Source organism: Tamandua tetradactyla, chromosome 6, assembly GCF_023851605.1.
Source record: "Tamandua tetradactyla isolate mTamTet1 chromosome 6, mTamTet1.pri, whole genome shotgun sequence".
Classification (NCBI taxonomy): Eukaryota; Metazoa; Chordata; class Mammalia; order Pilosa; family Myrmecophagidae; genus Tamandua; species Tamandua tetradactyla.
Window position 1 is genome coordinate 17,233,154 of NC_135332.1, and position 20,832 is coordinate 17,253,985.

The 20,832-nt window shown below is 41.2% G+C and overlaps 1 protein-coding gene across 4 annotated transcripts in view; it reads right to left on the reverse strand.

The window, feature by feature from the left end:
* The window catches only part of PRPSAP1 (phosphoribosyl pyrophosphate synthetase associated protein 1), a 46,533-nt gene extending 27,059 nt beyond the window's left edge, over window positions 1–19,474 (reverse strand). Inside the window, exons 1-3 of one of the 4 annotated variants that reach the window (XM_077163916.1) lie at window positions 19,145–19,474; window positions 16,041–16,093; window positions 11,078–11,144 (exon numbers count right to left, since the gene is read on the reverse strand). In XM_077163916.1, coding sequence (XP_077020031.1) covers window positions 11,078–11,144; window positions 16,041–16,093; window positions 19,145–19,314 — 290 coding nt within the window. In that variant the 5' untranslated portion in view covers window positions 19,315–19,474. Of the gene's footprint in view, window positions 1–11,077; window positions 11,145–16,040; window positions 16,094–18,348; window positions 18,499–18,617; window positions 18,873–19,144 lie in introns of those variants that run through there. The other 3 variants (XM_077163918.1, XM_077163917.1, XM_077163919.1) reach the window with 3 other exon arrangements.
* Between the last annotated feature and the right edge of the window lie 1,358 nt (window positions 19,475–20,832).

Here is a 20,832-nt window from a genome sequence, read left to right on the forward strand (position 1 = left end):
GGAGAATTGGATCGGAGATCCCCCAAGCCGCGGAGGCCGATGACCCTCCCCACGCGCGGATTCCCGGGCCGGCTGGGAGATTCGGATTGGCAATCCCCCAAGCCGCTTCCGCTGACGACCCTCCCCCACAGCGAGAGTTTTCCAAAGTTAAAGGAGCCACAGCATCTTTTACCAGTGGGACCCGCAGACAGACGAGTGCCAACTACTGGGCAGGATAAGAAACACAGAGCCCAGAGATTTCACAGAAAAATCTTTCAATCTGCTGGGTCCCACACCCAGGGAAATCTGATTAAATGCTCAGACGCCAACAGAAAAGAAAGGATCACACTCGGAAAATTGAAGATATGGCCCAGTCAAAGGAACAAACCAATAGTTCAAATGAGATACAGGAGCTGAGACAACTAATGCTGAATATATGAACAGAAATGGAAAACCTCTTCAAAAACCAAATCAATAAATTGAGGGAGGACATGAAGAAGACATGGGCTGAACAAAAAGAAGAAATAGAAAAACTGAAAAAACAAATCACAGAACTTATGGGAGTGAAGGACAAAGTAGAAAAGATGGAAAAAACAATGGATACCTACAATGGTAGATCTAAACAGACAGAAGCTACAATTAGTGAACTGGAGGATGGAACATCTGAATTCCAAAAAGAAACAGAAACTATAGGGAAAAGAATGGAAAAATTTGAGAAGGGGATCAGGGAACTGAATGATAATATGAAGCGCACAAATATACGTGTTGTGGGTGTCCCAGAAGGAGAAGAGAAGGGAAAGGGAGGAGAAAAACTAATGGAAGAAATTATCACTGAAAATTTCCCAACTCTTATGAAAGACCTAAAATTACAGATCCAAGAAGTGCAGCGCACCCCAAAGAGAATAGACCCAAATAGGTGTTCTCCAAGACACTTACTAGTTAGAATGTCAGAGGTCAAAGAGAAAGAGAGGATCTTGAAAGCAGCAAGAGAAAAACAATCCATCACATACAAGGGGAACCCAATAAGACTATGTGTAGATTTCTCAGCAGAAACCATGGAAGCTAGAAGACAGTGGGATGATATATTTAAATTACTAAAAGAGAAAAACTGCCAACCAAGACTTCTATATCCAGCAAAATTGTCCTTCAAAAATGAGGGAGAAATTATAACATTCTCAGACAAAAAGTCACTGAGAGAATTTGTGACCAAGAGACCAGCTCTGCAAGAAATACTAAAGGGAGCACTAGAGTCAGATACGAAAAGACAGAAGAGAGAGGTATGGACTAAAGTGTAGAAAGAAGGAAAATCAGATATGATATATATAATACAAAACGCAAAATGGTGGGGAAAATATTATCCAAACAGTAATAACACTAAATGTTAATGGACTGAATTCCCCAATCAAAAGGCATAGACTGGCAGAATGGATTAAAAAACAGGATCCTTCTATATGCTGTCTACAGGAAACACATCTTAGACCCAAATATAAACATAGGTTGAAAGTGAAAGGTTGGGAAAAGATATTTCATGCAAATAACAACCAGAAAAGAGCAGGAGTAGCTATACTAATATCCAACAAATTAGACTTCAAATGTAAAACAGTTAAAAGAGACAAAGAAGGACACTATATACTAATAAAAGGAACAATTAAACAAGAAGACATAACAATCATAAATATTTATGCACCGAACCAGAATGCCCCAAAATACGTGAGGAATACACTGCAAACACTGAAAAGGGAAATAGACACATATACCATAATAGTTGGAGACTTCAATTCACCACTCTCATCAATGGACAGAACATCTAGACAGAGGATCAATAAAGAAATAGAGAATTTGAATATTACAATAAATGAGCTAGACTTAACAGACATTTATAGGTCATTACATCCCACAACAGCAGGATACACCTTTTTCTCAAGTGCTCATGGATCATTCTCAAAGATAGACCATATGCTGGGTCACAAAGCAAGTCTTAACAAATTTTAAAAGATTGAAATCATACACAACACTTTCTCGGATCATAAAAGAATGAAGTTGGAAATCAATAATAGGCGGAGTGCCAGAAATTTCACAAATATGTGGAGGCTCAACAACACACTCTTAAACAATGAGTGGGTCAAGGAAGAAATTGCAAGAGAAATTAGTAAATATCTCGAGGCGAATGAAAATGAAAACACAACATATCAAAACCTATGGGACACAGCAAAGGCAGTGCTAAGAGGGAAATTTATTGCCCTAAATGCCTATATCAGAAAAGAAGAAAAGGCAAAAATTCAGGAATTAACTGTCCACTTGGAAGAACTGGAGAAAGAACAGCAAACTAACCCCAAAGCAAGCAAAAAGAAAGAAAGAACAAAGATTAGAGCAGAAATAAATGAAACTGAAAACATGAAAACAATAGAGAAAATCAATAAGACCAGAAGTTGGTTCTATGAGAAAATCAATAAGATTGATGGGCCCTTAGCAAGACTGACAAAAAGAAGAAGAGAGAGGATGCAAATAAATAAGATCAGAAATGGAAGAGGAGACATAACCACTGACCACACAGAAATAAAGGAGGTAATAACAGGATACTATGAACAACTTTACACTAATAAATACAACAATGTAGATGAAATGGACGGGTTCCTGGAAAGACATGAACAACCAACTTTGACTCAAGAAGAAATAGATGACCTCAACAAACCAATCACAAGTAAAGAAATTGAATCAGTCATTCAAAAGCTTCCTAAAAAGAAAAATCCAGGACCAGACGGCTTCACATGTGAATTCTACCAAACATTCCAGAAAGAATTAGTACCAACTCTCCTCAAAGTCTTCAAAAAAATCAAAGTGGAGGGAAAGCTACCTAATTCATTCTATGAAGCCAACATCACCCTCATACCAAAACCAGGCAAAGATATTACAAAAAAAGAAAACTACAGACCAATCTCTCTAATGAATATAGATGCAAAAATCCTCAACAAAATTCTAGCAAATCGAATCCAACAACACATTAAAAGAATTATACATCATGACCAAGTAGGATTCATCCCAGGTATGCAAGGATGGTTCAACATAAGAAAATCAATTAATGTAATACACCATATCAACAAATCAAAGCAGAAAAATCACATGATCATCTCAATTGATGCAGAGAAGGCATTTGACAAGATTCAACATCCTTTCCTGTTGAAAACACTTCAAAAAAAATACAAGGGAACTTCCTTAAAATGATAGAAGGAATATATGAAAACCCCACAGCTAATATCATCCTCAATGGGGAAAAATTGAAAACTTTCCCCCTAAGATCAGGAACAAGACAAGGATGTCCATTATCACCACTATTATTCAACATCGTGTTGGAGGTTCTAGCCAGAGCAATTAGACAAGAAAAAGAAATACAAGGCATCAAAATTGGAAAGGAAGAAGTAAAACTATCACTGTTTGCAGACAATATGATACTATACGTCGAAAACCCGGAAAAATCCACAACAAAACTACTAGAGCTAATAAATGAGTACAGCAAAGTAGCAGGTTACAAGATCAACATTAAAAAATCTGTAGCATTTCTATACACCAGCAATGAACAAGCTGAGGGGGAAATCAAGAAACGAATTCCATTTACAATTGCAACTAAAAGAATAAAATACCTAGGAATAAATTTAACTAAAGAGACAAAAAAACTATACAAAGAAAACTACAAGAAACTGTTAAAAGAAATCACAGAAGACCTAAATAGATGGAAAGGCATACCATGTTCATGGATTGGAAGACTAAATATAGTTAAGATGTCAATCCTACCTAAATTGATTTACAGATTCAATGCAATACCAATCAAAATCCCAACAACTTATTTTTCAGAAATAGAAAAACCAATAAGCAAATTTATCTGGAAGGGCAAGGTGCCCCGAATTGCTAAAAGTATCTTGAGGAAAAAAAATGAAGCTGGAGGTCTCACGCTGCCGGACTTTAAGGCATATTATAAAGTCACAGTGGTCAAAACAGCATGGTATTGGCATAAAGATAGATATATCGACCAATGGAATCGAATAGAGTGCGCAGATATAGACCCTCTCATCTATGGACATTTGATCTTTGATAAGGCAGTCAAGCCAACTCACCTGGGACAGAACAGTCTCTTCAATAAATGGTGCCTAGAGAACTGGATATCCACATGCAAAAGAATGAAAGAAGACCCATCTCTCACACCCTATACAAAAGTTAACTCAAAATGGATCAAAGATCTAAACATTAGGTCTAAGACCATAAAACAGTTAGAGGAAAATGTTGGGAGATATCTTATGGATCTTACAACTGGAGGTGGTTTTATGGACCTTAAACCTAAAGCAAGAACACTGAAGAAGGAAATAAATAAATGGGAGCTCCTCAAAATTAAACACTTTTGTGCATCAGAGAACTTCATCAAGAAAGTAGAAAGACAGCCTACACAATGGGAGACAATATTTGGAAACGACATATCAGATAAAGGTCTAGTATCCAGAATTTATAAAGAGATTATTCAACTCAACAACAAAAAGACAGCCAACCCAATTACAAAATGGGAAAAAGACTTAAACAGACACCTACCAGAAGAAGAAATACGGATGGCCAAGAGGCACATGAAGAGATGCTCAATGTCCCTGGCCATTAGAGAAATGCAAATCAAAACCACAATGAGATATCATCTCACACCCACCAGAATGGCCATTATCAACAAAACAGAAAATGACAAGTGCTGGAGAGGATGCGGAGAAAGAGGCACACTTATTCACTGTTGGTGGGAATGTCAAAGGGTGCAACCACTGTGGAAGGCAGTTTGGCGGTTCCTCAAAAAGCTGAATATAGAATTGCCATACGACCCAGCAATACCATTGCTAGGTATCTACTCAAAGGACTTAAGGGCAAAGACACAAACGGACATTTGCACACCAATGTTTATAGCAGCGTTATTTACAATTGCAAAGAGATGGAAACAGCCAAAATCTCCATCAACAGAAGAGTGGCTAAACAAACTGTGGTATATACATACGATGGAATATTATGCAGCTTTAAGACAGGATAAACTTATGAACCATGTAATAACATGGATGGACCTAGAGAATATTATGCTGAGTGAATCCAGCCAAAAACTAAAGGACAAATACTGTATGGTCCCACTGATGTGAACGGACATTCGAGAATAAACTTGAAATATGTCATTGGTAACAGAGTTCAGCAGGAGTTAGAAACAGGGTAAGACAATGGGTAATTGAAGCTGAAGGGATACAGACTGTGCAACAGGACTAGATACAAAAACTCAAAAATGGACAGCACAATAATACCTAATTGTAAAGTAATCATGTTAAAATACTGAATGAAGCTGCATCTGAGCTATAGGGTTTTTTTTGTTTTTGTTTGCTTGTTGGTTTGTTTGTTGTTGTTGTTTTTTACTATTACTACTACTTTTATTTCTTTTCTTTATATTAACATTTTATATCTTTTTCTGCTGTGTTGCTAGTTCCTCTAAACCGATGCAAATGTACTAAGAAACAATGATCATGCATCTATGTGATGATGTTAAGAATTACTGAGTGCATATGTAGAATGGTATGATTTCTAAATGTTGTGTTAATTTCTTTTTTTTTCTTTCCGTTAATAAAAAAATAAAAAAATAAAAAATAAATAAATAAAAAAAAAAAAAAAAAAAAGACAGCCAACCCAATTACACAGTGGGAAAAAGACTTGAACAGACACCTCTCAGAAGAGGAAATACAAATGGCCAAAAGGCACATGAAGAGATGCTCAATGTCCCTGGCCATTAGAGAAATGCAAATCAAAACCACAATGAGATATCATCTCACACCCACCAGAATGGCCATTATCAACAAAACAGAAAATGACAAGTGCTGGAGAGGATGCGGAGAAAGAGGCACACTTATCCACTGTTGGTGGGAATGTCAAATGGTGCAACCACTGTGGAAGGCAGTTTGGCGGTTCCTCAAAAAACTGAATATAGAATTGCCATATGACCCAGCAATACCATTGCTAGGTATCTACTCAAAGGACTTAAGGGCAAAGACACAAACAGACATTTGCACACCAATGTTTATAGCAGCGTTATTTACAACTGCAAAGAGATGGAAACAGCCAAAATGTCCATCAACAGACGAGTGGCTAAACAAACTGTGGTATATACATACGATGGAATATTATGCAGCTTTAAGACAGAATAAACTTATGAAGCATGTAATAACATGGATGAACCTAGAGAACATTATGCTGAGTGAGTCTAGCCAAAAACTAAAGGACAAATATTGTATGGTCCCACTGATGTGAACCAACATTCGAGAATAAACTTGGAATATGTCATTGGTAACAGAGACCAGCAGGAGTTAGAAACAGGGTAAGATAATGGGTAATTGGAGCTGAAGGGATACAGACTGTGCAACAGGACTAGATACAAAAACTCAAAAATGGACAGCACAATACTACCTAATTGTAATGTAATTATGTTAAAACAGTGAATGAAGCTGCATCTGAGCTATAGTTTTTTTGTGTGTGTCTTATGTTTTTTTTGTATTTTTATTATTATTATTTTTATTTTTTCTCTATATTAACATTCTATATCTTTTTCTGTTGTTTTGCTAGTTCTTTTCCTAAATCGATGCAAATGTATTAAGAAATGATATCATACATCTATTTGATGTTAAGAATTACTGATTGCATATGTAGAACGGAATGATTTCTAAATGTTGTGTTAATTTCTTTTTTTCTTTAATTAATAAAAAAAAAAGACGTAATGGAGAGGTTGGAGGGAACTGCCTGAAAATGTAGAGTTGTGTTAAAGTAGCCATGTTTCTTGAGGATGACTGAATGATGATATAGCTTTCACAAGGTGACTTTGTGATGGTGAAAACCTTGTGTCTGATGCTCCTTTTATCTACCTTGTCAAGAAACCACCAGAACATATGGAATAAAATTAAATAATAGGGGGAACAAATGTTAAAATAAATTTAGTTTGAAATGCTAGTGATAAATGAAAATGAGGAGTTAGGGGTATGGTATGTATAATCATTTTTTTTCTATTACTGTTTTATTTCTTTTTCTGAATTGATGCAAATGCTCTAAAAATAATGAATATGCAACTATGTGATGATATTGAGAATTACTGAACATATATGCAGAACAGAATTATATGTTAATGTTTTTGCTTGTTTGTTCTTAATTTTTTTAATTAATAAATACATTTAAAATTTATATATATTTGGTCTTACCAGGTCAAGCCTACGATGAATAAATGAGACATTTATTTCAAAAGATTTAACTTTCACAAAGCTTCAGTGCCACAATGACCATGGCCTGCCGTGGCAGTAATTCAGCCAGCCTGGGCCTCTGACCACGGTGTCAGACCTGTTGACCAACAGGGGACATGGAGGCAGCAAACCTGTGCAGGTGGCACCCACGCTCCCTGGTCCTGGCATTGCCCAGGCTGCACGGCCACATCACGGACCAGGGCTGTCACCACTCCAAGCGGGGCACAGGCTCTCCAGTCCACCAGTCTCAGAGGTGACCTCTAAATCCACAGAACAAAGGCACCAAGTCCCGGCCGCCGGCAGGAGAACTGCCCACATCAGCTCACGCACCCACCTGGCTAATTCTTCTCCCAGAGAAGAAATGAAACTCAAAGCTCAAAGCCCAGGGTAAGATGGAGACCAATGAAGCATTGCTAATGATATCCTATGCTCTCACAAGTTCAGTCTGGGCAGAACACGAAGAATTTAGCAACCACTCCTGCCATTTGGGCTTGGAGCACCTGCTGCCTGGAGGACAAGCCACCAAGCTGGCCCAGGTGTGACTGCAGAGGCCAAGGACCTCCTCTTCTCTACTCTCAGGAGACCAGTGAAGTCATCCCAGGGCTCTGAGGACACAGGTGGCTCTTCCCTATGCCCTAAGGAACTCAAGATGTGACAAACAATGCAACGGCGATGCCCCCTACTATTCACTACCAACCGAAGCCAGGAGAGGCAAAGGAGGCCCCTGAGCAGTCACACGGAAGGTCAACACGCCCCTTTATCATGCGTGGTGGTTTGCAGGCTGCAGGGACCCTGGAAAGGGCACCCTAACATTTACTAGGCTATAAGTTTTACATGGTGTTTTATTTTCCTAAGCTGCTCCAGAAAATATCATGAAATGGGTTATCTTTAACAATGGAAATTTATTAGCCTACAGGACCACGTTCTTTTAATCCATTCCTGTGAGTGTAGATTAGGTTATTTCAATTGAGATATCACTCACTTCATTCAAGGTGGGTTTTTATCCACTTGCTGGACTCCTTTACATGAGGATAAAGCACATACAGAAGCAGAGATAAATATTTAGAGAAGCTCACAGAAAAAGTCCCAGAGAAGCTGAGAGGATGCCACTGAAAGCAACGAAACCCAGGAAGGACCAGCAGACATCGCCATGTACCATGCTACCCGAGAGGAGCCCAAGCTCAAGGGAGCCTGCCTTCAGAGAAGGAATCATCTCGTTGCTGCCTTAATTTTGACATTTCTCACAACCTAGGAACTGTAAATTGTAAGTTAATCAATCCCCATTGTAAAAGCCAACTCATTTCTGGTACATTGCATTTCGTCAGCTTAAAACCAAACAAACTCCACCTTGTTTCTAAGATGCAGTATCAAACAAAACTACAGGGTGAAAGAAGACTTCAGGAACCAGGGGGCACAACATAAAACCAAAATTGTTGGAGAACTATTAAGTGGACTATTTTCAATAGAGGGCAATACAGCAATATCTATCAACGCTGTAAATTTTACAAGTATCTATCAATGCAGCAACATATCAATATTTACAAACGAACGGATTCTTAAACCCAGCAATTCCATTTCCTGGAATTTTTCTACTGATAGATGTACCTGAAATACAGGCAATATGAGGTCGATACAATGTGGCACTAGCTGTATTAGCACAACACTAGACACAACTTCTTGAATGCATTTGGTACATCCAGTCAATACATTATGAAGCTGCAAAAAGACAGGATGAGGGGAACACAGTTTTGCTCCTGCGATATTTCTGACAAAAATGCATAGCCTGAACCTCATCACAATAAAATTTCTGACAAACCCAAACTGAGGCACATTCAACAAAACAACAGGCCTGTTATCTTGATAAGTGCCAAGTTTTGAAAGTCAAGAAAAGACGGAGGAACTGTTTCAGACTGAAGAAAAATGAAGTGACAAGACAACTGAATGTCACCTGAGCCCTCAAACTGGTTCCTTCTGTGATAAGAACATCACTAGGCAGAGCCTACCCTGAAGCTCAGTAATGTCACAGGGCAGAGTTCATGTTGTAGGAATTACAAACAGAAGTATGGGGGGCAGGGACGCAGAAGGGAGCTCAGATTGGCAGCTCACCCTAAGATAGTTGCACCAGACATGCAACTTCCCTGTAAGTTTGTGATTGTTTCAAGATAAAAAACTTTTACAAGACGAGGTAGGGTGCATGGGTAGTTGACTGGTTTGAATGCCTGCCTTCCATGTGGGAGACCCGGGTTTGATTTCCAGACCATGCATCCCCCCGCCCCCCCCAAAAAAGATGAAGTAGCTCTTTATGCATTGATATTTTATTTTTAAAAGTTCAGCATGGTTGGAGGTGCAAGGATAGTTCAGTGGTAGAATTTTAGCTTGCCATGCGGGAGACCTGGGTTCGATTTCCAGCCCATGCACTTCCCAAAACAAACAAAGATTCAACAAATGGTGCTACAGTAATTGGGTACTCACATGGAAAAAGAATGAAATGTGACCCCACCGTACAGCATACAAAAAAAAAAAACGTTCAGCATAGATTCCTTTTAGGTGAAAAGTAAAGAAAAACATATAAGCAACTGCTTGACTAGAATACCTACAAACTGGCTGGTTCCACAGAGGGGAACTGGGTGGCTGGGGGCAGATCAGAAGGAGACGTTGTGATATACCTTTGGGGGGTGGTACATGGTCTGGATTCAAACCCAGGTCTCCGGCAAGGAAGGCAAGCCTTCCACTACCAAACCACCCATGCACTCTTATATACCCTTTTGAAATGTGAATGGCACAGATGTTTATCACATAAACTAAGTGAGATTACAATTTTTTTTTTGATTACTTGTACTTAGGTTTTGAGGATCACTTTAAGTATAGGGCTAAATTTGGTATACACATGTAAAAATCTTTTCACTTACATGAAATACTGAGAATAAGCAAATCCATATAGACCAATGAAAGGTTAGCAGGCGTTGGAGAGCTGGGGGATAAGTTGGGTATTTACTGCTTAATGGGGACCTAATTTCTTTTTGGGCTGATGACAAAGTTTGGTAATGGATGGAGATGATAGTAACACAAAATTGTGAATGCAATTAATATCATTGAGCTGTACCCACGAAAGTGATTAAAAGGAAAAATTTTATGTTGCATACACATACACACACACATATATACATATTTTTAACCACAATAAATTTTTTTTAAAAATTAAAAACGATACATACAGTGCCCGGCACACAGCTGACAGCAAGGCCGCTCTTACCACCAATACGGTCTCAGGAATCTAAGCTAATCAGACACGGCTGAGCTGTAGGAACTGTCGCGCTCCCCATGCCCTGGGAGGTGATGGAACGGAGCTCACGCACACGTAAGCAAGGACTCCCCGGGGTCTGGCCTCTTGCCCCAGGGAAAGGGTGGAAATGAAATCTGAATAGTTATCACTAAAACAGGCCACCACACAAAATAAAATGCGGCACAGAAAAACGACCGTGGTGGGTATGAACTGGTAGCTCCTGTGCTTTGCAATAAGCAGCAGCAGAAGTCATCATGCACCCACTCAGGAGCAGAGAGGGGCTCAGGGGACACAAAGGTAAGAGGAGTTTAAAGACCAGGTGAGAAAGTCAAGTGGACAGTGAACACCCAATAAGGCAAGTAGAGCAGGAATTCCAGAAGTTTCTAACTGTATTTTGGGAAGCATTTAGTATAAAATGCAAATGAATTTACAATCAAAAAGAAAGAACAAATTGTTATTCATATGAAAAGATAATGAATTATAGGACTAAGGTTTTTAGAGACAAAGGGACACATAAAACAGTGTTAACTCTTACCTGGGTATAGTCTGTATAATGAAAATATCCTGGCCACGCACTGATTCTTTTATTTCGACTCTTGTTTCTAGAAAGTAAAAAAGTTGCAAAGTTTTGAGAGAAGTACTTTATACAAACTTTAGGTAATGATTCGGAGGAAATAAAAATCAATTTAAACCAACACCTAACTTGGTACATCAAAATAAATTCCTATTCGATTTCAGAAATTACACGTACATAGATAAGAAACAGCAAAGCTAGGACAAAAATAAGCTAAAAAGAGAAGGTAAAATTGTCCAACAGGTCTATGTAAAATCTCAGGGTCCCCCAAAAGAAAACTCACCACAAGCAAAATGCTTGGGGGGAAAGTCTACAGCAAACAGAGGCAAAAGATCAATAAACATTTTCTTCTTTCAACAAACACTGAATGCCTCCTCTGTGCCAGACTCTGTGCTGGGCTCCCAACGTGCCTGGGGACCTGGACTGAGAGGACAAAGCCTGGCCTAGGAGAAAGAATTCAGTGCCAGGGAAGCTGGCAAGTTCTCCAGGTCCAGTGTGCCAGGCCGGGCCAGCCTCAATCAAGGACAGTGGGAACCACGGTCTGGGGCAAGCTGGGGGAGGAAGGAACTCGGGAAGACATGGGGGGAGTGTGTGGGGCAAGAGGCCATCAGTCCGTCCACTGGGAAATCACTTAGCAGAGGGAGTAAGGGAACTGGGGAGTCTGGGTTTTCTTCCTCATTCTATAAGGAGACTGGATTTTATTCCAAGCATGACAGGGAAGTCACTGGAGGCTTTGACAATGGAAGGGATGTGACCCTGATTTAAAAAGGCAGGCCACTAAGTGAAGAAAACCACGGCAAGCCCAGGAGTGGCAGCAGGGAGGCCATGTGGGCTGTTCTCAAGGTACCTGGGCTAGTGATAAATGGTAGGGTGTCCTAGAGGGTGTGAGAAGTGGTTGATTTCGGATGTATTCTCAGGACAAAGCACACAAGACTTGTTGATGGATGCAAACAAGGACAGGTCTGATGAGGAAGGCAGAATCCACAAGATCCCTAAGATGGGATTCTCTTCTATGGTTTTAAGGAGGAGGAAGACAAAACTATTTGCAGTTGAGGAAGATTCCAGTACATAGAATGGACTAGAGAAGGCTGAGATGGAGGCTGGCAGCCCTGTTAGGAGATGTCTTTAGCATCCCGAGGGAGACCGAGCAAGACTCAGGACAGTGACAGGGGACGACGAAAGGGGCCTCACTAAACCATGTGTCCTGCAAGTGTTTTGTTTCATGAGATTCCAAACGTCATCACTGTAGGTTTTTAAACTGATTGTTAGACTATCTCGCCCATCTGTGTTGCCCTCAGCTTGCTCGGTAGCCCTATCTCAGGACTTTCAGCAGGATGGCAGGGCAGGAGTGGCTGAGTTCACCCAGCTCCACACAACCAGAGATGCAGCAGAAGAATGACAGGGACAGTGGTTCCCAGGTGCGAGAGATGATAGAGGGTCTTCTGCCCCACGCAGGGAGGTCCTTGGAGAAAAACCAGAGAAACTGGGATGGAGAGAACAGGATGACTCCGCCTACCCCCGAGCTGGCCCAGGAAGGTTTTTCCCTCTGCTCCGCAGCGGGGAGTGCCCGAGGCAGACCTGGAAGATCACAGACATGCTCTTCCTGTGACAGGCCCCACTCAGTCAACAGGCAGGGCCTGCTCCCCAGCCCCGGGGGCTGCTGTGGGCACCTGGGTTTTTTCTGGCAAGGACTAGGGACCCCTTTCCCAGGGAGGAGGGGGAGAGGTAGAGCGGGGAGAGAGAAACTTGTTTGGGTCCTGATACTGCTCCCCTTCTCCCATGGAGGCCCGGGGAACACAGGTGTGTGTGGACGGAGAGGTAAGGCCTAGGAAGCCTGAGGAGCTGAGCTGACCTGTGTCTGGCTGTTAGACCTTGCACCTGTTGTCGGGGGCAGGTGGGCCTTGGGGACAGGAAGACTCAGAGCGCCATTTGCTAGGGATAAGTGGAAAGTGCAGTCTGACAAATTGCCTATCTGCCTAGCTCTCAATTAAAGCCCCAGGTTGAACTGCCTTCCCCCCTTGAGATTAAGGACTTAGTTTCAAGAGGCAGGACTGACAAACCAAATTCAAAAGGGAATCTTCAAAGCTAATAAAAGCAGATTCAAAGTCTTAGATGAAGAAAGGAAATAACTCTGTAAAATAACCTTAAGACACTAAAACACACCATCTACGACTGAAGATCATAAAGCACGTGACGATCCAGGCAGATATGGCTCTGCCACGTAACCAAATTGAATTACATAAGGGGACACAGAATTTGGGACAACTAATTAAGGTTGTTCATAACGACATAGAGGATATCAAGAAGACACTGGAGGAACATAGAGAAGAATTTGAAAGAACAGAAAAATACCAGCTATCACAGAGACAGAAGATACCGCAAACCAAATCAAAACTATATTAGAGACTCATACAGCAGACTTCATGAGGCAGAAGAAAGAATATGTGGATTAGAAGGCAGGACAATTGAACTCGTACATTCAGAAGAATAAATAGCAAGAAAGACAGAAAGAATACAACTTGAACTCAGGGAAACGAGACACCACAAAGCGTACAAATACAAGAATTATCGGTCTCCCAGAAGGAGAGAAGAGTACAGGGATGGGAAGGCTAGTTGAAGATAAAATGGGGAAAAATTTCCCAACCTTTATAAAAGATGAACATTGAAACCAAACAGCCCAACGAATCCCAAATAGAACAAATCCAAATGGGCTTTCACCAAGACATCTACTTATCAGAATGTCAATCTTGAAGAGAAGCAGAAAGTCACAAAAGCAGCAAGAGAAAAGAGATCTATGACATACAAGGAAAAACATGTAAGACTTAGCTCAGACCACTCAATAGGCACCATGAATGCAAGAAGGCAGTGGTATGTATTTAAGATTTTGAACAAAAAAAGTCTTTCAGCCAAGAATTCTTTATCCTGACAAGCTGTCCTGGAACACTGAGAGAGATTAAAACCTTCACAGATAAACACCTGCAAGAATTTGCCAACAAGAGATCTGTCCTACAAGAAAGATTAAAGGGAGTTCTGGTGACTGAAAAAATCAGAGAGAGGGAGGTCTGGAGGAGGGCACAGAATTAAAGAGTATTAGCAAGGGTAATTTAAAGGATAAAAAGTGAGAGAGGGAAAACAATATATACAGATCCGACAAATAAAAACTATAGGCAGCTATAATAATATTAAATAAAATAGATTACTGAAATTAAAACTTGAAAATGTTAAGTAACATAGGTCATTACTACAGCAAAAGTGACATATAATAACTTCCTACTTGATATTTTGAGAACATACATAGTTAGACAGCTAATCAAATGTTTTTTTATGCTTGTTTTTTTACATGGGCAGGCACCGGGAATCGAACCTAGGTCTCCAGCATGATAGGCGAGAACTCTGCCTGCTGAGCCACCATGGCCTGCCCTCAAACAGGTATCTAAGAAAGTGTTTAATATTTAGCATTTAAGAAACTCTAATATCTATATCTGTAAATTTTTTCCTTGCTTGTTTTAATTTTAAATTTAAATTAATTTAATTCATGGTTTATGAAACAGTGTACAAACACAGGCTTTACAATGATTATTTAGACATTTTATTTAAATATGCCTATTTTATGATAAGCTAACTAAGTTATCCATTTTGGTGGTTAAGATTTTCATATTAATTGTAAAATATTTATAACTTTATATTTTCCTGAAATTAAAAACTTGAAAATGTTCAGTAATAGTTCATTATTATAGTAACGCTGGTATTTGTACTAACTTTCTACTTGACATTTTGAGAATGTTCAGTTTTGGCAGCTAGTCAAATGGTATTTAAGTTAGCATTTAATATTTAGAATTTAAGTAACTCTGATATCTGTATTTGCAGATTTTTTCCTTATTTGCCTTAATTTTAATTGGTTTATGAAATTTACTGTACAAACACAAGCTTTACAATGATTATTTGGATACTTAATTTTAATATGCCTACGCAAAAGCTAACGAAGACACCCATTTTTGGTCATTCTAAGTGTATTGTTTGTTTTCTTAAATAAAAATATTTTAAAAACAAACAAACAAAAAACCCTAAACAGTACTATCTTCTGACTTCTCCTGGCAGTAGATTAAGTTTCTAAAATCACCAAGTAAGTCTCCATTAAATTATCTCTCCCCCTCTCAGGTACTTTGTTTTTTAAGATCCCCAAATATCATTATTTCTCAGTAATTCATCTCCTCAAGCTACGTATATCAGAAAGAGTTACAATTTAGAAAGGGAAAGGAAGCATAAGATCATGAATCCAGACCTGCAAATTTTCAAAAATAATTCCGAATTATTTTATGCTAGTGTGCCTTTCCAATGAATGGGGACTCTGGCCTCGGAAGCACATGGCCCCACTGGAAGACCCCTGGCTCAGCTTTCCTGGACACTGGCCTCAGCAAAGTACCTGATGCATTCCCAGTTAACGTCACAAAGCCGAAGGGTAACAGAAATGTCGCAACAAGCCAGGGTGCGGGTCTACAAGAGACCTGAGAGAAAAACTCAGAAATGGAGAAAACGGAAGGATTTTTTTAATAAGTCATTAAAACCTACGACACGTGACTCCTGACGCCACTTGCTGACCTAGGGAGCCAGAGTACTTTGAAGAGTTTAGCAAATACAACCCCAGGCAGGAGAAAACCCTTCTTCTCTGCATCTCTTTCTTCGTTCTAAAACCCTCAGGATATCTGCAAGGATTAGAAAAAGAGGAAGAAACCCTAAGGAGGAAACCAAAGAAGTCAAGATTTAAAGGAAAGTATAGAATGATGATTTACACCTCTAATGTTAGAGAGATCTGAGAATGTTTCTGGGCTTAAACATTAAGTTACATGTGCCTTAAAAAAAAAAAGCTAGCTGATTAAATATAGTTTCAAGAACAAAGAATGCTTTAGAAAGAATTTTAACTCACCTCCATTAGTCTCTTGATATACAACAGATTTCCCTAATTCAGCACCAAGACGTCTACAGGGGGGGCAAAAAAAAAAGTAATAAATAACTCTCTTTAAATAAAATCCAGTATATGCAAATATATTTAACAAAATGACTACAACACACTAGACTGGACTTTTTTCCAAAAAACAACTTAGAAAGCTTACATTCATTGAGAACAAAAATTCTACTGTCACTCGATCACAAGCAGCTGTAAGTGCTCAATGTTTAATATGCTGCTTTACTGGAAAGAGCCCACAACCAAAGTTTAATGTCTGGTTCACTGGTTTTGAATAATATAATAACTGTCTTGGAAAATCACCCCCAAACACTCAGTTAATAACAATGATGCCAAAACTACAAGCCAGAGGTGAATACCTCAATTGTCAAAAGCATATATATTAAAAGAAAGTTAAGTGACATCAACAAAAACACAGGGTGGGGCTGGTGTGCATCCTGACTACAGTAAGCTAACTGGAGAAAGCCGTTTTTGAGAAATTCAGGGAACCATGAACAAGAACTAGAGATAATAGATGATGCTAAGGAATTCATGCTCAATTTCTCTGGTATGATAATTGTGGTATCATTTTTTTAAAAATCTTTGTCTGTTAGCATTACCATTTTTATGGTGAAATGATATGTCAGGATATTTAAAACTACTCTAGTCAAAAAGGAAGGAAAATAAGATTCTACAAAGGTTCTATGCACTCGGGTAACTTTCTAGAAACCTATAACTTCCAGATGGGTCCCTGGACCAGAGAAGTCCTGAAATGCAGAGGGGCCAGCCTTTCCAGAATATCAACTAGTTCCATTCCCCTGTCTCATATTACTGACAGCTCCTTCCAACTGAACAAGTTAGAATAGGCATAGTCCAAATACCCCTAAACAGTGCGAGAAAGATCAAAGGTGATGGTGGAGTTATACAGAGAAGGTCGGGTTTAAACAAATAAGTATAAGTGCTAAATCACTATACTGATAGTTCTTTCAGTCTCCAGAATCTTAGAGCAGCTGGAAGTAAAAACCTGAAGTTGTGGAATTGTAATCCATTCCAAACTCTGAAATCTGATCTACAACTAACTGTTGCAATGTTTTGAAATTTATTGTTTTGTATACATGTTATTTTTCACAAAAAAGAAAAAAAAGTCAATTCTGATGAATGTACAAATATATGATGATATTGTGAACCACTGACTGTACACTTTGGATGATTACATGGTATGTGAATATCTAATATTATCACTAAAAAATAAAATATAAAAAAGGAAGGTAAAAAGTGAGGGGTGAGTGGAATCGAGATAAGATCAACAAAATATTGGAAACTGGAAGAAGGATTTCTGGGGGCTAATTATAACACACATGTAACTTATAAATAGGTATATCCTGGAAATGTTTTGTGCCCACATTTTTTACTGACTAGCATGCATCATCAAAAAATTTAAAGATCCCCGCCTGAAGCTTAGAGTCAAAAGGAATCATGGAAATAAAATACTATAACCTCAACGGATGTCTAATGTACTGGTTTTCAAGCTTTGTTTATCAGCAAAATTTTTATCAGATAAAACTCTTTTTGAGAAACTCAATATATAAAACAAACAAGGGAAGTACAAATATTTGTTATTTATAATAACTTAAAATCTTTCTGAAACAAGGCAAGGAAAAACCTGCTACAAAAGTAAAAACTGCTGGCTTTTTTAGATGCACCCTGATCCCCTCTGCTTTCTGTGCTTTTCTCAGCAGAGGTCAACGTGACGTAAATCTGACCCAATATAAACAAACACAAGCTTGATAATTTAAAGTTAGTTTAGCTGGCCTCAAAAAGAAAGACAAATAACCAGGGGTCCAAAATAGGAACTCAGCAGGAGACTGCAGAATTTGTGCAGAAAGGGCTTTTTTCATACTTTAAACTCCAACTGAAAACAGGCCCATAATTAAGAAAATATGACTGAAGCTTCCTCTTTCTTCTACATCTCCATTCAGTATTTAAAAACATATTTGTGCAATCATTTATCAACCCTGAAAAATTCAGAGGAACACTTATATAAATGTTGCTTAAAACATAAAAATTACTTTAAATCTTAAAAGACAAGCTATTCATTTTGTGTCTTAAGTTTCTAACAAGTTTATCCAGAAAGAGCCCATAACCTTTACATTAGGACTCTGGGATCCTCCAAAAAACTGAAAAGCCAACGAGAGGAAAAGGGGCCATTTAATCAAGTTATTATTCAGGGAGCCACTATAAGTCCCTGCTCTGCTAGAAGCCTGATCTACATTATCTTGTTCATGCTCACATCTTTGTCCAAAAGATAGAATCATCCCATTTTACAAATGGGTTTCAGGAAAATCAAGTCGCCTGCATGGTGTCACAGAGCCAGTAACTGGCAGGACTGGAAGGCATCTGGAGTTCCAGACTCTAAAAGCCACTTGAGACCACGGGCTTCCTTGGGTTAAAAAGAAAGGCAAAGACTTTACTAAATGGCTTATCCAAAGGCCAAAGCTGACTGAGAAATACGGTTAGGCATATATCACTTCTCTCATCATCTCCAACACACCTACTTACTGGAGGCGGCTTCGTTCTCACTGCTGGTCGGCCCGCCCGGCAATGTGGAAGGCCCTCCTGCCGCCCCCACCACTGCACCCACCCTCCATGTAAAATACTACACTCCGGGCAACTTGGGAGGGAGAGCAACAGATTCGAAAGTCAACTCCCACCGCGGTAAAGGGAGCTAGACCCGGAGCCCCCTCTCCAAGACGCTTACTCCGGGGGTCACAGAATCAGCTCCCCTGCCAGTCTCACGGCCCCCGGGCCAGGGGAAGTGGGAGAGGGAGGGGAAAGGCCGGCAGGGCAAATAACCGGAGGGCGGGGAAGGGGGTAGGGCGCAATGCCCCGAGTCACTAAAAGTCCGCCGTACGCTGCCTGGCGGCAAATCTGGGAGACGACCTCCACGCCCCAAGTCCTGGGCGGCGGAGCCAAATGACCCTCGGCGAGAGCAGGAGCAAGGACGCCGCCCCACACCCCTGGCCCAGCCGCCCCTCCCCCTCCCCGGGTCCTCCACCTCCGCTCCGGCCCCGCCGCCCCCCGCTTACTCGGTGATGCGCTTGGCCAGCTCGGTGCAGGCGGCCGTGGAGTTGGCCGAGAAGACGCGGTAGCCGGTGCGGGCAGCGTTCATGGCCGGGCGCGCGGAGGGGCGGGCTCGCGGGGCGCGGAGAGAGGAGGACGCCGACAGCGGGGGCAGCAGCAGCAGCTTCTTGGGCATCGTCCGGCCCGAGGCACGGGGAGGCGGGGGTCCAGGCCGGGAAGGCAGCGGAGGGGAGACGCCCGAGACCCCCACCCTCCTCACCGAAGGCCAGCGGGAGCCCCGGCCGAACCCGCACGCACGGCGACCCGTCCCGGAGTCGCTACAAAGCGAGAGGCGAGGCCACCGCCCCCTCGGGGATACCGAGCGGCGCCGGCTAGAGCGTCTTCAGGGCCGCCATCTCAGATGAGGGCGAGGGGGTGGGCGACACCTCCGAAGACTATACTTCCAAGATTCACGATGCAGAGTCGCTCTGCTCCTTGCTTTCGCAGCTCCCACGGGGGCCCTTTTGCACTTAGGCTCTTGAGCGGTGCAGCCTGAACTTGGCAGTGGTCCCAGTCTTTTCCAGTTTTTCCGCCAGGACCCAAAATGTCTGCCGCCGAGCACGGCTAGACCATCTAGCGCTGCACCTCGATGGTACCAAGGCGCATGCGCTCAGCTGGGACTTATTTGAAAAGAAGGAGGTGGGATGATCCTACTGAAATGGTCGAATATTGTGTACTTCGGCTCCGAATAGGGTCCAGTTTTGTATGTGCAGGTAGTTCCCTGAGCGTGCCTGTCTTTGGCCCCTGTTCCTCTCAGTCATACGGGCCTTCCCTCCCTCCCCTCTTCCCTCTGCTCCCATCCCTCAGAGAGCCCTCAAGTCCCACCACCTCCACGGAGATTTCCTAGCTCACCTCAGCTGCAAGCCTGCCGCCCCCCGCCCTGTACCACGTGTAGTTGTTTGTAATTTTATTTACTTTTATGAACATCTATCTTCCCGACTAGAATTAAGCCGGGATTGGATATTAATGCTTCGTATTTCCCCGTGTCTAGGGCAGCGTTATGGGTTCTGGAGGCTCACAGTCAGTATTTGTTGAATAAGGGCCAAGAAGAAAGCATTTGAGGCACTAGTTATCAGCTGCCCAAGGACAAGGGGGTTGGTCGCCCACATCAACTGTACCACCTTTTGAGAACGTCTCTTAGGGACTCTGCCTTTTGTGACTCTGAGCCCTTGAAGGATCAAATTCTTGAAATCTCAAAACTATTGAGATTGCATGACTCAATGATTTCCTGTCAAGAAATTTCAAGAGCCTGAAGCTTCAGGATTTGGAAGCTGAACTGCAGGGGAGCCTGCAGTAGCTTGCCCCACGTTGTGCTGACTCCCCAGAATTACTACCTGTTCTAGTTTGCTAGCTGCCGGAATGCAACACACCAGAGACGGATTGGCTTTTAATAAAAGGGGATTTTATTTTGTTGGTTCTTCAGAGGAAAGGCAGCTAACTTTCCACTGAGGCTCTTTTCTTACGTGGAAGGCACAGGATGGTCTCTGCTGGTCTTCTCTCCAGGCCCCTGGGTTCCAACAACTTTCCCCGGGGTGATTTCTTTCTCCACCTCCAAGGGCCCGGGCTGAGCTGCAAGTGCTGAGATGAGGAATGCCAAGCTGCTAGACTGTGCTACATTGCGTTCTCTCATTTAAGCACAAGCCAATTAAGTTAA